At 42.7% G+C, this 17,548-nt stretch overlaps 2 protein-coding genes and 2 long non-coding RNA genes across 4 annotated transcripts; all 4 read right to left on the bottom strand.

Moving 5' to 3' along the window:
* Positions 1 to 3,870: 3,870 nt before the first annotated feature.
* LOC133901251 (uncharacterized) lies at positions 3,871 to 6,028 on the bottom strand. The gene is made up of 3 exons (XR_009906696.1): positions 5,890 to 6,028; positions 4,063 to 4,336; positions 3,871 to 3,967 (listed from the first exon to the last, which is right to left on the bottom strand). It is a non-coding gene; the product is annotated as an uncharacterized LOC133901251 (long non-coding RNA).
* A 3,994-nt stretch (positions 6,029 to 10,022) lies between these two features.
* LOC133901532 (uncharacterized) lies at positions 10,023 to 10,550 on the bottom strand. Its single transcript, XM_062342878.1, has one exon. The coding sequence runs from the start codon at positions 10,548 to 10,550 to the stop codon at positions 10,023 to 10,025; it is 528 nt and encodes a 175-aa protein (XP_062198862.1).
* Positions 10,551 to 10,655: 105 nt separating this feature from the next.
* On the bottom strand, positions 10,656 to 14,174 carry LOC133901533 (uncharacterized). Its single transcript, XM_062342879.1, has 7 exons — positions 13,949 to 14,174; positions 13,390 to 13,458; positions 12,705 to 13,312; positions 12,371 to 12,602; positions 11,828 to 12,273; positions 10,969 to 11,782; positions 10,656 to 10,927 (listed from the first exon to the last, which is right to left on the bottom strand). Exons 1-7 carry the CDS (start codon positions 14,172 to 14,174, stop codon positions 10,656 to 10,658), a joined length of 2,667 nt encoding a protein of 888 aa, XP_062198863.1.
* Positions 14,175 to 15,685: 1,511 nt separating this feature from the next.
* LOC133901351 (uncharacterized) lies at positions 15,686 to 16,950 on the bottom strand. The gene is made up of 3 exons (XR_009906714.1): positions 16,934 to 16,950; positions 15,869 to 15,935; positions 15,686 to 15,780 (listed from the first exon to the last, which is right to left on the bottom strand). It is a non-coding gene; the product is annotated as an uncharacterized LOC133901351 (long non-coding RNA).
* Positions 16,951 to 17,548: the final 598 nt, after the last annotated feature.

Below are 17,548 nucleotides of genomic sequence, written 5' to 3' on the forward strand. Positions count from 1 at the left end.
GCCGCCGGCTGCTTTAAGTACCCGCCGGTCGCGACATGCCCCGAACGGAAGGAGGGGGCACGAGTTCCGAGACGCTATAAATGGAAAGGGCGTCATCATTTCCTCTGGGCGAAGTGACTAGGGGTGGAAAATGCGTCGCACGCCCGGTCATCCGTCACCATAAATGCCCTGGCAACGGGCGCCGTGGAGAGGGCCCACCGGACAGCCGCAGAGCAACACGGCGTGCCCGCCCTGTCTTGTTCCCCTGCCACAGCAGTGCGGCAGACGGAACGCCTTGGTCCTTACGACGTTATCTCGAGACAAGCCGGATGGCACGGGACGAGACCCGTGCAATTAATGACCCCACGCCTCTCTGCCAAAATATGGCAGGAACTGACGCTGAGCGCGACGGGAGCAGTTGGAGGCGACAGGCCACGCACGCTCATTAAATGCAGCCTCGAGCCTTTGGCTGGTTGACACCTCATCGGTGGGCCCCTCGGGGGCCTTTCTGGGTCGTCGGGGTACCGAGTGCTTGGGGGTACTGTTTACATCCCCGAGCACTCTCTCCCGAGAATGCCTTTCCTTGTCCTCGAGGTGCCGAGTGCTCGGGGGTACTGTTCCACTCCCCGAGCATTCTCTCCCGAGCACTCTTGTACGGACCCTCGGGGAACCGAGTGCTCGGGGGCTGCCGCATGCAGCCCCGAGCACTCTCTCCCGAACACTCTTGTACGGACCCTTGGGGAACCGAGTGCTCGGGGGCTGCCGCACGCAGCCCCGAGCACTCTCTCCCGGAACTTAGCTCTCCTGATCGTCGGGGGACTAGGGTGCTCGAGGGTGACCGTACACCTCCCCGAGCACTTTCTTCCTGGTACTTGGATTTCGTGGATCATCGGAGAACTGGGGTACTCGGGGGCCACCGACTGTGGCCCCGAGCACATTCTCCCGGGACTTGACCTTTTCTCATCCTACAGGAGAGACCTCGCGGGATGGCGCCATGTGGTGGATGGCTGGCCTGGCCTCGGGATTCGGGGACCCCCGGTTCCTGATACACCGACAGTAGCCCTCTTCCACTTGCTAATGATTATTTTGTTGGGGATTTAGATAGGCAGAGCCCCCTACCCCCCCCCCCCTCTGATTGGTTTACTCGTGTAAGTAGTTAACTTTCCCGGTAATGCTGAGAACCACCACCGAATGGTGCATGGACCGCTGCCCGCCTGCTTGCTTGCCCATCCCCTTGTACCTGGCACTTAGTGTTGTACAATGTTTTGATGTTTGCCTCGAATGCACTTTGCTGGTTTTGTGTACTGGTACTCCGGATACATTTGCATCGGTAAAGAACTAAAAGATACATACCATGCATTGAAGGTCAACTACAACTATACTGAAACATCATATTGTCAAAAAGAATAGAACAGAAAGCACCTTGCAAGTTCCAGGAGAAGTCTACAACATGTTTCACTATTACAGTATGGATGCTGTTCTTTTAGCACTATATTTTCTGATGGGGTTCTGTTGTATTCCAGTAGTCTGATATTGATGGTAGTATGGTACCAGAATTGGACCAGGAAATCTTCAAACATGACAGGACCTATCATGTTGTTCCTGCCATTGTAGATTGGAACAAGGGTGGGTATTAAGGCTAAACTTCTTCACCCCCAAGCCAGAGTGGTTCTGCATAATGTGGTCAACTCTACTGATAAAATCCCTTGTTATTTCATCTTTTTTAGATGTACCATACTTTATGCGTAGTGAGTAGTGAGTCAGTAGAAAGGATGAGCTCTGGATAACATCTCCAAGAACGCAGAAAACCACAAGACACACAGGCTGCCTGAGCGGCATCTTGCATTGGCATGAGAGTGTGTATATGATGAATGATATACTTTGAATGTGAATATGCAAATATAGAAGCAGATAACCGTTCAATGTACTTACTGAAAAAATATCAAGTACAATAGCCAATCTTCCAAATCAGCAAACTTTGTCAGAAGCAAACTACTAAACAGACAACTGAACTCTGGTAAACAAATGCTCGAAATTCCAAACATGAATTTGTTTGTAATTTTTCATTACCGGCCAAACATGCTGGTATGAATTTCCATCACTCTTCCACATCAAATTGGCGACCTTCTGCAGCATACTCATCTCCTCCTCAGGGGCCACGGCGGCACCAGCAAGCGATAGCGAGAACCCCCTATCAGCTCCATTGTAGATTCATGCCACACAATACACATGACAGGGCCAGAAAGCCCAGAACCAGCTTCCATTGTCAACCAACGACAAGCCATTTCAAACTTTCTAAAAGATTGATCATGAGATAGTTATGTAGCATTCATTGGAAAAAGGAATAACATAGTACCATAATTCAAAACTTGACAGGAAATAGAGGTATCCAGACAAAGCAAACTCCAAACTTTGACACCCAGTTCTTAACTATAATAGAGCAAAGTGCATTAGACAACTCCCAACAAGTAGAACCCTATACTCTCAAACATACTAAGCTTCTACTGTATCATCAGGGGCATTAAGCATAAGACCCTTATTCTGACTCACAAGTTGCAGAGGCTCACAAGTTGCAGCTACGGGAATAAATAAAATGTTTATTCTACCTAGTGGACCCAACACTAACAATTCTGACTAGTGATTCATGATTTGAACGTGTTGGTTGATATTACCATTCTCTCTGTTCGCCAACATCACTTGAACTTTATGACGAATCTGCCTCAACACCTGCTGCCTGTTAATCAAAATCTCACATAGATCTACAATGACACATTTACAAGAAAAATTAAAAAATAACACATTATAGATCGAGTCATGTGAATGGTAGGATTCCTCACCCTCTAGCTCCTTCGCTTAGGCAATAGTAGGCTAGAAAATGAGATGGCTCGCATAGGTGGTCGCCACGCCACCTGAGGATGGATTAAATTATATAAAATCGAAATAAATATTGATATAGATGAAACTTTTCCAATCTAATATGAACTGGAATTCTATTTTACCGATATTCCTGTTTATCTTTACAAATGTGGCGGCCAAACAATGGAGCTCGGCCTGGGCCCTTCTGAAACGTGTGATATGGCGTGCAATGTGCATGTCCCATACGTGCAGAAAAACAACATCAAACCTGTTATCAATGTTTAACTGTAGCTAAGAAATACAAGATCCTGAACTTGTCTACATTTACAAATGTTTGAACCATGATAAGAAACTGGTACAAGGAATTGACAAAGCCCAAAAGTGGTGGAAACCAGAAGAACACAGTAAATAGATCAAAACTTTCAAACTTCTGCTTTCAATATGGATAAGAGACTTTACTACATGGACAAACACAAGAATCCCTTCAACACTGACTTTATAAAAGACTATTAGATTGGCCTCGAGTCTAACTGCACCAAATCGCAGAATAATCCATTAGATGAATCCAAAGTGCAATTTTCAACTAATATTAAATCGATGAAAGAAATGAATTAGAATTGTTATAGTCTCGAAGCGAATATAAAGGTGAATGAAACTTGAGGAAACAAATTTCTAGTACTCACGTGTGAAAGATGACCAGTAGGAAGTTTTATCAAGTTAAAGCAATTCTGGATACAATGAGGTAGGAAAAACAGTACAAGTGCTTTTAACTCAGCTGTACGTTAGACTAATATAACGTATACAATGTTTATCCTAAAGAGCCAATCAGAACTATTGAATGAAAAAGCAAGTAATGAATTTAAAACTAAATTCATCAGAACTACTATGCACATCATTAATTATCAAAATATATCTAGCAAGAAACATGAAAAATTAAAATCGGAGACAACACTTTCCCGTATGGTGAATACATGATGTTGAACTTGTCTACATTTATAGCATTCGAAAGGCAAGAAATTTTGGAAGACAACTAACCTTGTGTTCATAAGCGCCATGTCTCTAACAGGAATGTTTCTAGGGAACAACCACCGATATTGAATATCCATCACATGAAGCACTAAACCTACAACATCTATACACACAAAAATGTAAAAAGGAATGAGTTATTTATGGATATATTGTATTATATCAGAAAAAAATCAGTGCAATGTATTTATGACTTTATACCTGCTATCGTCCTGTGGGGGCGTGAGTAGACGTCGTTGAAGTCCATGAAAACACTTGGACATATTGGGAACTCTATACGCCTTGCCGGGGTGTTCACAGTAGTATGAGTGATCATAGACATGTAGTACTCAGAGTCTAGGTACCAAAAAAATCTGTACGGCGTCACAGTTGGTTCAAACTCGACGTTGGCAAAGTCATATATGTGATTATCACGGAGTCCCTAATTGAACCTTTCAGCATCAGACCCACACGCGATGGCCTCCATCCTAGTCCCCTACAAGGCATAAAATTGATACACTATATAAGATGATGCTCCTAATCAGGGATATATTTGATCAGATGTTAGATGATCTTTCATATGAAACCATTGCATATGAACTTTCAAATTACAGCATACATGATAAATAGTAAATGACACATGCAGAAGCTGATGATAAATTGTCATGTGGCCTAGCATTTGCTATACTGATCAGTACGTACAGTATTAAGGACAATAGTAGGTAAATCTATCCACAACAGAAACACCAATCTGCCACAAATATAAATCAGATTGATAAGCTTCATGAAAACTAATAAGGCAAAATACATTTGCAAAGAATATCTGTCACAATTTCACCAAGCCAACAGTTTGAATTATATACATAACTCATTCACAAAAACAAATGCCAAGTCAGCCCTCTAGTCCATTTATAAAAAATGAAAACCATTTAATAACTAAAGTGAAGTCTAAACTGAGCAGCAACAATTGATTGAGAAAGCAGCCACAACTGAGCAGCAACAAGTGAGCTAGGTTATGTTCCCATTGTGGCATATATCTTTCTGTTATTATGCCCATTTTGTTTGTTAGGCATTGCAATAGCTATTGTAATAGGTTGTTTACAGAACACAAGAATTAGTAGACAAAAAGGAAAGATCAACTTTGTCGAGCTACGTTCATATATATTGGGGGAATATCGGACTATTTCTTTAAGGGCTGAAAATAAAGCACTATAGATACAGCTCTATTATTTTTGCCACATAGACCAGAATTGCTCTATATATACTTTTTCCACCCCCACATCTGAATAACCAAAGATCAATTCATCCACAAGATGCCATAGTTTAATACTAACCCACATGCACATAGATACATGCTGATAGCTAAAGCTACTTGCTACTAAGACTAAATGGTTTCAGGACAGGCACTCATGTTACAATCACGTTGTTGGTGACTTGGTGTGGCAGCAGCAATCCAAACAAGTATATGTATCCTGCATGTTGCTATTCCCCGACTACTCATCATGATTCAAAAACAGACACATCTGACCCCTGGAGAGAATCCAGGAATTAATCGTTGTGTGCGAAACTTCTAAGAAACATCACTAAGTAAGATTACAAACACCAAGATGAAGCTGGACCAACATATTAGATAATAAAATGCACTATTTTATAGTATCAAGTTGTGAGCATAGAAAAATTAGCTATTACTTCTGAAAAAACATCGAGTTCATCAAAGCCCCTCAGTATGAGCATAATATCTTGTTTAATATATTAATATATCATTAGTAGTCAGTCTATATGGTTCAGGAGAAGCCAAATTATTCTGAGTATCATCACCTCCAAGAATATAGATTGTAAATCCTACAAATAATCACAAGTAAGAGATAGGTACAACTCCTATAACGGAGACCTAGCACACAAATCAGTAACAAAGGGCACCAAACAGTCTAAACTAATCAGGGAACTGCAAAAGTTTAACCCCTAAATTTGCTGATCATGAATTGTTCTCCTTCAAAATTTGCAAAGCATTTTTACATAATTACAATGTCATATGAAGATTTAACTTACCAATTGATCCATTAGAATGGCCCTTAGCAGTGGATGACCATCAAAACCCTCCCGCATCGGTGCTTTCCAGATGACCTTTGCGCGCACGATCCAGCACCGCTGGTACATGTGATCCATCTGCACCTCATGGAACTGCAGAGATCTATATGTGCAAACAGAAAAGCTATTAGCTCCGGAACAGAATCAAACTAATAACAAAATGTTATGCATGTGTATAGGTATGGAGGATTCTACTTGCCTACTCATGGAATAGCTTTCAGGAAATGGAGCATGGCCTGTACCCTCCTGTTCGCATGCAGACGACAGGGCACCACCATCTCACTGCTTGGTTGGACACTTGGCTGGACGCGTGGAGATGAAAAAATGACCCAGCCGCATTAGCTATAAATAAAGACACATGTGGCGCCAAAAGACAATTTTTTGCGGGCTAACAGGCGCCAAAATGTTGTTATAGCAATTAGTCCGTAGTCTGTTAGGGTAATTTTGGCCGATGAATCAAAAAGGAAAAAAAAAGAAGATAAATATGGATGCCTTACCTTTGGAAACGCATCGGTTATCCTCCTTTTTATGCGGATTCTGTTACCACACCTACCTTTATTTTCCTATCCAACAAATATTGCATCGATTATTCCTAAGAAGGAGGGGAGTTCCGAAAATTGCAAAACCCTAAGAAAATTTCCCAATTCCTGAAACCCTAATCCCCATTAACACAAAATCCCAAAACCTAGAAGTTGATCGGTGGGCACAAAAACGGATTTTCTTTTGCTTCTTACTGTTCTGGCAGTGCATGTCGTTGTTGCGACAACGCCCTCACCTTGATGTTGGCACCGACGCTCCTCAGCTCCCGCATCCACTCCGCTCCACTGCTTGAGTCGCCATGCTTTTGATCGTGCGCATTTTGCGCCACGGCGGATCACCTCGGCGAAGCCGCGCGCAGCATCTTCGCTGCACGCGCGCGCTGACGAGGAGGTCCACCGTGCCGCCGCGCAACTTCAGTCGCATGTTTTTCGGGAGTGAATGATGGTGAATGGATTAGGGTTTCACGGCGGATTGTTTTTGTTCCGTGTTGGGTGACTGTGACCATCCGATTAGATCCAACGGACCTGAGACTTTGGGCTTCGTGGGCCGCACGGAAGCGTCCGCGAGCAACACACAACGCTCATGCATAAGTTTTGTACCACCTCGCGAGTTAACAAGGGCATTAGCATACTTAAATATCAGAGCCCACACTACCTCCTCGAACTCCTCTAAGGCATCAAATTCTCCTTCCCTAAAGCTCGACAGGCTGATTTGGCGTGGGTTGAGCTTTGGCTCCCTGCCCTTTTGGCCTGTCACTTTTTTTTTTAGAAAATGAGCATGATTGTTTTGTAGAAAATTTACCTGCCTTTTATTTAGGTTTTATAGGTGGGTGAGGTTTCATTTCAAAAGGAAAGAAAAATGGTCAAGGTAGTTGAACTAATGAACCATCTAACTATTTTGACCTTTTTAAGGAATTCTTCAACAATTTGATGACCGTATGTATGCCACAACAAGAATGTAGAGGAGGTTCTACATGCATAATTTTAATTTCAATACTTATGAAAGAAAATACTAAATATTTACACCCATCACCCTTTAGAACTTACTAAAGTCAGAAAGGGGCTATTGCCCCCATTTTCTCCAGCATCGAAGCATGAGAGACTCAAGTGATATTCCTTTCTTGTTCATGGACATGGAATCCTATAGTGTTTAATTTGATCAGATTGCATTTACACGTCTGATGTATCATCTTTTAGTGTTTACACTTTACATTATGTTGCTATTGGTAAGTTGAACTGAATGATATCTTCAGGAATGATGCATTTAATGGACCATGAGAAAGTAAACAATGATCTTGCCAGGCTGATGGAAACAGAGGGTCTTGACATCCAGCTTAGCTATGATGTCTTGTGCGTACAGTGGAAAGCAGGCAGCGAGGAGGCCACAAAGAGGTTTGAACACATAGTTAGAATAATGAATGAAGAGTTTGCTCGTTTCTAGGAGCAGAAAACAGCTTAATATTAGACTCGCATTCCATTAATTTGCCAAAGGTCAGGCTAAGCTAGCCAAAGATATTGCTGATGCATGGCGCAGCATCCTCCCAAAGCTTGAAGCTTGTTCCACATCATAAATGACGATAGCTTACCTTCGCGTTTTCAGCTGCTTCATCCTCGTTTAAGGAATGAGGTCTGCTACAGGATGAACCCATGCTTTCAAGAACACAGGTAAGAACAAACATTATTCTAGAGGCGCACTCTCATTCTTTATCCTCTTCCTGAGAAGTGCATCTAGGCCTAGATCTTGGCATCCATAAAAAAAATGGGAATCCTACCTAATTGTGGTTCTTATTTTTCAAACGACATAACTGCACAAACAATCATGGGTACATAAATTACGATCGAATTAATTTTTTTTTTCATCTTATGCTTGGGAGGATGCCCTTTTGCAAAGACCATGCAGCTACATTAATTAAATACCCTGACCAAGAACAAGGTGAAATATTTTTTTCTTTGCAGTTACGACATGTAATTAAAGCATCGCGGTTCCTAATTTTAGACTGCCAGTGGAATCCTATCTAGGTGGAGACGGCAATATAGCAGTAGTGTGTGGTATTGGAATTATAATTCCGTCAATAGATCTCTATTGCCATTGCCAGACAAAATCTGTAGAGATGCAACTTGTTTATGCATTCTCTCAAATCATAGATGTTATCAATGTCAAATTGTTGTTGCAATCTCTCAAATCACGCTCAAAATCAAGCCTCTAATCAAGATTGATCTAATTGGACGTGCAACCATCGAAGATCTTATTGCAATAGCTGAACAGTGATCACTAAATATCAAGCATTCCAGCAAGCAATGAATTTAGCTGCCAGTGTCGGATCGGAAAAATTATTCTATTGCATACTAACAGCATCAAAGCAGGATAAAAAAAAACATTTGTATAACAATCTTCAGATAGCTAAACAAACCCTATCATGTGTGCTAAACATGCAAGGGAGGAGACCTGCACAAATGAAAATAAGTGAAATTAGATGGATAGAATTCAAAAAGAGCAAATCATGATTATGTAGAGTATAAATAACAAATATGCCACAAATACCTCGTATATGCCGTAAGGACCTCTCTGTAAACGATGTTCATTGTATACGTACCACTTTGCTTTGAGCACTTCTTTTTTTTTTTGTCATTAGACGGGACGGCGAGGACCCTGATGTTCGCTCTGGCGGTGGCTCTAGATAGCGCGACGTATAACTGACCGTGAGAGAACACCGACTCGGGTAGGTAAATGCCGACATTGGGGATGGTCTGCCCCTGTGCCTTTTTGACTGTCATGGCGAAGCTGAGCCTGATAGGAATTTGCTTCCTCTTGAACTGGAATGGGAACATCTCATCATCAGAGGGACATAGGGGGATCCGAGGCAGAAAAACCCTCTTTCCAGCATGCTGCCTCTGCATCGATGGCATTTCTCTGGAACCCTCGGACCACCAACCTCGTCCCATTGCAAAGTCCGTTCGCGGGGTCAATGTTCCTAAGTAATATGACAGGGCAGTTCATCTTTAGCTTCAGAACATGTGGAGGCAGCCCATTAGGTGTCAGCGAGTTAAGAAACTCAGGGGATTAGTAGTTATGGGGATCGTCTTCTGCACGATCAAAGCTATGGTACACAACCTCGTCACCTCGGAAGCGACCGATCATCTTCATATTAATATTATCCACACAATCGTTCCGTGTGGACAAGATGGCTCTCGAGGTGATGTAGTTTGGATCTGATATTTATCATCAAGCATTGGAAAAACGTTATCTATAAGTTTATACAGGTCAGTGTCCTCCCCTGTATATGGCATGCATATCTCATCAGGAAGACGCACGTCTCCATCACCATTGGCCTCCTCGGTGCCACCACCGATGCGCAGTAGGTATTCCGCAAACCACGGGTCGCTCTTTGCCCTCATGTTGCGTACCAGCTTTAGGTGACGCATGCAATCCCAAAGGTACGACCTACGTAGCGACGCATCGATTATCTGAGCCCTTGACCCCTTTCGGACAAAAGGGAGGACCTGCCTGAAATCTCCATCGAACACAACCATCTTCCCACCAAACGGTAGTTCTGGTCAGCTCATTATATCACACATGCTGTTGTCCAAAGCCTCCACCGCATGTCTCTTTGTCATGGAAGCCTCGTCCCAAATAATGAGACAAGCCGTCCGCAGAAGCTTGGCAATCCCACTTTGTTTTGTGAAGCTACAGAACGCACCATCGGCAATACTCAGCGGTATCTTGAAGCGCGAGTGCGCAGTTCTTCCTCCAGGCATTATGGAAGCTGCAACACCGGACGTAGTTGTTGCCACAGCAATCTTATTCTGCCCGCGTATTGTTGCGAGCAACGCATTGTACAGAAAAAATCTTCCCGGTGCCTCCAGGTCCATCCACAAAGAACACGCCACCCTCATCGCATCAACAGCAGATAGAATCTCATCATAGGCAGCCCTCTGCTCGGTGTTGAGGGAGTTCGACAGAGTTGCGTCCTCAACGTTGAGCTCGATGGTGGACTCCTCGAAGATCTCCCTGGGCACACCGTTGGCCGTGTCATGTGACTCATCGATCTTGGGAAGAGGGAATGACCTTATGTCCTTCCCCATTGACTATAGCATATTCCTGATATCAATCAAAACCATCTGTTCTACAGCGACTGTGCATGAGTTATTGCGGCAATAGTCCTCCGACATTGGCTCTAGGTGCTTGTGCTAGAGTCCTCGCACGTCGTTGGGCTCACTGAATACCAGTGTTGTTGCAAAGAGCCTTCGGAGTGATGGTGGCATCTGGAACAACTCGGCTTCCGTAAGGCACTCGTCTAGTGTGTTGTCTGCTTCGATCAGGCCCCTTCTCTCTGCAGCTTCACGAAAGGTCGGTAGGATCTCACCATCAACCATCCTCCGCCGGATGAGCTGACACGATTCTACCAACCTGTCCACCAGTTTCTCGAACCCTTCTTTGCCAGAATTTTTTTCTTGCCTTTCTGCCAAGTATACCACTCGGAGAAATCCCGGTACAAGATACCCCGAGCATGCTCATGTAATCTGTTCGCCTCGAAGTACTCTGTCAGCATTGACTTCTCAGCACATTCACGATTTACCACTTGCCGGATATCTTGGCCCTCTTGAAATGAAACGATGTGCATGTTTGGGGGATGAAGTTGCAGCTGCATCACAGGTGGCGAGTTCTTGCTCAATTCAAAACCGTATATCCTCCACAAGGCTTCCGGAGGGGTCACCCACCTCGCATCTCTATACTGCCTGATCTCATCGATGTTGCCGTTGATGTCTGCCTTGTCAGCCTCGGTCACAGTCATAGAGGCCCGGTCGTGGCCCTCGAATATGTACTTGAATAAGTATTTAACGGCCTTTATGCTCGAGCACGCCTTAACATTAATGTGGCAGTTGAATAGCCACAGAAGGTAAGGGTTGTAAGGGATGACCCACCTGTTGTCCAGCAGGTGTTTTCGAACCATTGCACAGCGGCCATCTTCACGTCTCCGATACACCGGGTAGGAGTCCTTGCCTTGTAAGGTAGTCGCGTTGAAAGGACGCGGATAATGATTCTTGCATGATGGACGGTTCTTGGTGCATGGGCAATCGCGGTTTAGCACACTGCAACGGCCATGCATCATATGCTTTACGACCATCTTGTACAGCTCTGGATACTTATGCTTCTCCGGGAGCTCAACCGAGATGAGACAATCATACTGCTCGGGACACGTGAGCTTGTACCGCCCCAGCATGATGAGTAGGAAGTGGGCGTGCGGTAGGCCCCTCTTCTGGAACTCCACCACATAGACATATGCCTTCACCTTGCCAAGAATGTCCTTTTCAAGCTACTATTTTTTTAGTTCATCTAGCTTCGCCCTGAAAACACGCACAATGAGATTCGGACGATCCTGGGGTATCTGGCCAGGATAGAGTTCACGCGTGATCTCATCCCAGTTTGGGTTGCATGTCATTGTGAGGAAGACGTCCGGCTTCCTGTACTTCCGCACTAAAGCCATAGCATCCATGTACCGAAGCCTCTTGTCTCGAGGTCCTCCAATAAATGACGTAGCCAGCACAGTCCATTTTCCAATAGCGTCTGCTCTTCTCTCACCGGCATGCAAGTTGTCTACCAAGCCTTGGTACAGGTCCGCCCTTAACTCCCTCTGATGAGCCCATATGTAGTCCAGTCGTGAACTCTCGATCTTGATGTATGTGTCGACCGTGAATTGCTGAAAAAGACGCTTGCCAAACAACATTGAGTTGAATATCCCTGGCCGAATCTGGAATTTGTAGCAGTAGTAATCACGCACGGACACGCATAGCCTGCCACCAGAATCTGAACAGAGCATATGATGTTAGAAGCTAGTGTTGTACATAAGAGAGTACAGTGCCAAGAATTGACCGTGCAAACACCATCTGTTGAGAACACTAACCTGGGTCTTCATCATTATTACCACGAGCTTTACGAGCCACGTTCACCTCATCGATGGACACACCAACCTTTGGGATGTCGGTATGCCAGCCGAGTTCGCCTCTAGGGAAGAAGAGAAGGTATGACAGTGCATCGTAGCATCCATGATACGACCTAATGCCATATACTTCCCTGTTCTTCCCTTGCAGGATAACGCTATTCTCAAACTGCCTTTGGCGCTCGCTCCCCTCAACCTAAACAGCGGCCACCTTTGAAGTGGACGGCACGTTATAAGTTCTCTGGTCCAACCTATGGTCAAGGTTCAGTGTCACACGATAGTCATCAAGGTCCTGAACCTGTCCCATACTCCGGAGTTGTTCAGAGTACGAGTTGCCACGCAGTATGCCAACCAGCTTTCTGATGACATCATTGTCTTGCTGGTACTGCTCTTCGCGGCAGTGGCGATACCGAAGCTCTAGACTGGGATCATCATCGTAGAAGTAAAGCTCCAGGTGCTTGGGTTCCGAACCATCTCTACCGAACGATCGTATGTTATGGTACATTTGGCCGTGGGCATGAAACGTGTAGATACCATGTTTTCTCATATCAGTTGTCTCACTATCAAGATGACAGTAAAGTGAGGTGAATGAGAAATGACCATTGAAAAACCTAATGTTGTCACGAAAGTGCCTAGCGTCAGCATCTGCACTCGACCAAAGCCTCATGAGCTCGGGTGGTGTATCTGTGGTGGATACTTTAATTTTTCCATTAAGGCAGCAGAACCCCTTTGTCTCATGCTCAAACTTCTTTGCATTGCAATATTGGCAGTTTTCAATAGGCTTTAGTATGTGCGTGGCTGGGGGTATATTGCTGTACACGTGGTCATACTTATCAGGTACGCTAGAGATAGAGGCAGAGTCGTCGTTAGCTTGATCGAATTTGACATCCTCGTTGATATCCCCGTCTGAAGATATTTTTAGCATCATAGTTAGATAAGGCTATACAAGATATGGACAGAAGACAAAAAAATATCAAAAGTACCTTGACCACCGAACATGTAGCCCTCCTCATCTTCGGAGTCCTCCTCGAATATGACGCCATCATCATCACCTGTCACGGTAATATAAATTTTTATGAGGGTCCGAATTTCATTTGAAATATAAAATGAATATAGTCAAGGAAACTACTGTCGTCATTAACTGGTGGCCGTGTTGGAGGCGTGGCGACGTTGTTAGTATCAGGGGTTGCAGGGGTATCTTCTGTCAATACAACACGAGTACTGTACTTAAGGATCTATATTTTGTATTGGAATTTGGTGAAAGCTGAATGCAAGTACGAACATTACCGTTGTTAATGACGATTGATTGTGTTGGAGGTTCTGAACCATTGATGTCTTCTGCGCATACAGTTGGACTTTCTTGTGTCAAGTCAGACAGTTTCTTTGTTGGCGTTTTTGCAAAGTGCTCATTACGACGGGCTAACAATGCTTGCCTTTCTCCAGGTGTTACGCATTGTATACGTGATCTTTGACTGGCAACCATATTGGGAATCTCCACGTCTGGCATCTGGTCACAAGCTGACTGGATGTAAATAGGGGTACCTGTGACCGCAAGAATCGACCAATCACGTGTGACTGTGGATCCATGTGGACCGGATGCATCCACAGTGAGTGGCACAACCTCAGGGACATACATTGGGTTCTGTATGGCAATAGAATCTTGGCGAGTGTTACGGCGCAAATCTTTCAATGCTTTTTCGCGATCTCTCTTTGCCTGCTTGTCTTCGGGCGTCACATTTGCATAATGCACCCTCTGATGCGTGCGCATTATTTCAATTTTTTCTGGGGTGTTGCAACGTAATGCGTATCTAGCCTTATCACGATCACGTCTTGCTTGTCTCTGCTTTGGTGTCATATTTGCATAACGTGCCCTATACCTAGCACGGCTTGCTTCGATTTGCTCTGTTGTTAGTTCTTGTTTGCAAGCAATTTCACAAGTACGCTGTGATTGCCTCGCATTAGAAGCACTCTTATTTCCTGGAACGAAATCACATGCCATTATAATAAATAGCTGAGCGCCCGTACATTAATTGAATTCGAAAGTATGCATGATGTAGAACTTAGGTCAAGTGTTAATTGAATTCGAAAGTATGCATGATGTAGAACTTAGGTCAAGTGTATTTAAAGAAATATTTTTAATATATATATGGCAAGAGATGTCTACGTCGGACGGCAAGGACAACAAGGGTCCAGTCTATAGAAGTATAACAGTCCACGCCAACAGAGGAACGGACAAGAAATGATAGCAGGACATTCAAGGTTTATACAAGATAACTCAAGGGACCATGTACGAACTTTAAGTATGCATGATGTAGAACTTAGATCAAGTGTATTTAAAGAAACATTTTTAATATATATATATATATATATATATATATATATATATATATATATATGTGGCAAGAGATGTCTAGATGTCTATGTAGGCCGGCAAGGCCAACAAGGGTCCAGCCTATAGAAGTATAACAGTCCACGCCAACAAAGGAACGAAAAAGAAATAATAGCAGGACATTCAAGGTTTATACAGGATAACTCAAGGGACCATGTACTAATATTTTAAGTAGTGGAGATGTAAGAACCTAGATGTTGGCATGTGTCGAAACAAGTAAGAATATGAGTATTTGTTGAGCGTGTGTTTCAAAGTTCTATCATTACAAGGCCCCACTTTTATATTTTGAATGTGAATATGTAAATATAGAAGCAGATAACCATTCATTGTACCTAGAGACCCACTTGGAGTCTGAGTCAATTCCATTATGTTGTCTAGGCCATGAATATCACCAGATGGTGTAGTAAAGTCACCTGCACCATGTTCGACAAAACTTTAGACAACATTACATGACTTCGTATTGAAATTTAAATACAAACATGCATGAGCTAGGGATTCCCAATAACTACTCTCGCCAGGAGGCATATTTTCCTTGTTGCATGCGGTGGGTTGCTCAAAAAAACGTTGACTTTGTCGTACCACTTATCGGCGTACATGACTCCGTAACAACATTGGGGATGCCTACAAACATAATGAACCAAAATTTGATACACTAATTTGTTAAATCAAGTAGATATTATGCTTGCAAGTAATTTGTATGGGCACAACACCTCTTGCATTTGGAGTGCATCCTAGTTCGGGAAGCGCGGATTGCCCTGATCCCATTTGATCATTCTGAAAGTCACTGATTGATGCTTATCGACATCTACAAATGTGGCTTCAGCTTTCTTTCGCCAATATGCTTCACGACGCTTCTTTAGTATTTCATCTTTTTTCTGCGCATACCGGTCCCTATCTCTTTGCCTCTTACGTTCTCTTGCATCTACGAGTGGTGGTTGTGTATCGGATGTCATAGATCCACCAACATTGCTATTGTTGTCACCAGCTAAAAAGGTACAACATGTAGTTGATCAACATGTAGTTAGTTATGGAGTATGAGACGGGATCTTTTCAAAGTAGTTGATCAACATTACCTGTGTTTGGGGTGTTGGTTAGGTCCTTGAATGGCGAACGACCACCGCCTCGTTTCGAAGACGCCATCTGCTATGAAGACAACAAAGGACCAATATTCCATTACAAGATATATATACTGCCAAGTGGAAAAGGGGAAACCATTGAACACCTAAGATGCTAGAATAAACAAAAGAGAGCATCGACAGGAGATGCCTGTGATTTATTTGTGTTTGCTGCTAATTTCTAAACCATGGTAAAAATTGTATGCTTATTTTCCTTATAAACTTGTAGCTCTGTTTATAGCTAGTAGCATCAAAGCTGTATTTAGAAACCAATAGGGACGCATTCAACTCATGCTGCAAATAGACTTATAGTAACTCATGTTAATCAAATACACAAAACAGTAATGAAGGTAGAAAGTATGATTTTTGCCCTAAATAAGATAGTTTAGACTGATATAGAAAAAAAAATCAAATCTGCAGATCTGACAGTAGGTACAGGTTTTCTATGTTTACATGAATCAAGTAAATCACACTACTAATTAACTATACTTGCCATCATTCATCAAGAACATCATAATAATAGGAATGTGAAAACTTAAACGGCCGTCTGTGAAATGTCATCAGAACAATAATCTTGCTATTGGTGTCTAAGTCATATGTCCTGACCCAAGAGTAATAACAACTTTAGCACAAGATTGTGTCAAAAAGTATATTTTCTATTGTAGATTATAATGGGGTAGGTGAGACTTTAGCAGATTATATCCCTATGTTCTTTTAGTCAGATTCCAACAACTGAAACGGCCGTCTATGAAATGTTATCAGAACAATAATCTTGCTATTGGTGTCTAAGTCATATGTCCTGATGGTTCCAAATACATGCAGAACCGGCAAATTAAGAAAAAAATCACACAATTATAGAAAATTTCTAAATAACTAATTTAATCATCCAAGTGACTGGCGAATTTCAAAAGAGTTTATATTTCAGCAATAAATCAACAAAAAAGAAGATAGCAAAACAGACCAATTGCCCAAACAATTTAAGTAAATCCAAACTGTCACTCAGTCACAATTATAGAAAATTACCTTTTCTGGTATGATGCTATCCCCTTTTTTCTAAAATTGAAACATCTTACTATTGTTAGGTCTGTATTATGTCAGAAAATAAGGAATCAGCAGCAGCAGACAGATTGAACGCACGAGCATATTCTGAATTTTTGATGCTCAAATCAAAAGAAATATGTAACACTGTCTTTATAAGTTCTCTGGCCTTCCAATTGCTACCAGACAGCAAGCATATGGAAGTTTGGAGAAAACGTCAACTTTACAGACACTCGCAACTGAATACCTAAAAGGGCTTACCAAAAGTTTGCAGATTAAGGAATGAAAAACACTTTCTTTCTGGAGCATCAGAGGTGAAAAATCACCCACTTTTCTATATAGACTCAAAAGAGAACAACAATGTATCTGTTCTTTCTTCTTGAAAACCCAAAAGAGAACAATGCATGTGGAAACAAATGAACTAAAGAGTTTGTATATTAGCCATCCAACTATCCGGATACCCAGGCATTGTAATACCACTAATATTGTCGAAATAGTGATTCTACATAACAAAGAGAAAGATGAAACTGTGCTAAAAATAAAGGTTTCTTGCAGGACATACAAAGTAGATCACCATCTCCATAACAATCAGAAAGTTAC

This window comes from Phragmites australis, chromosome 20 (genome assembly GCF_958298935.1).
Source record: "Phragmites australis chromosome 20, lpPhrAust1.1, whole genome shotgun sequence".
In the NCBI taxonomy this organism is placed as follows: Eukaryota; Viridiplantae; Streptophyta; class Magnoliopsida; order Poales; family Poaceae; genus Phragmites; species Phragmites australis.

Bases quoted from the DNA above. Each gene is read 5' to 3' on its own strand.
- LOC133901533 (XM_062342879.1), bottom strand. From the start codon at position 14,174: ATGCGCACGCATCAGAGGGTGCATTATGCAAATGTGACGCCCGAAGAC. The intron at 13,459-13,948 runs GTACCCCTATTT...TTACCGTGACAG, and splicing joins GTCGATTCTTGCGGTCACAG to GTGATGATGATGGCGTCATA. The intron at 12,274-12,370 runs GTTAGTGTTCTC...TGCTCTGTTCAG, and splicing joins TAATAATGATGAAGACCCAG to ATTCTGGTGGCAGGCTATGC.
- LOC133901532 (XM_062342878.1), bottom strand. From the start codon at position 10,550: ATGGGGAAGGACATAAGGTCATTCCCTCTTCCCAAGATCGATGAGTCA.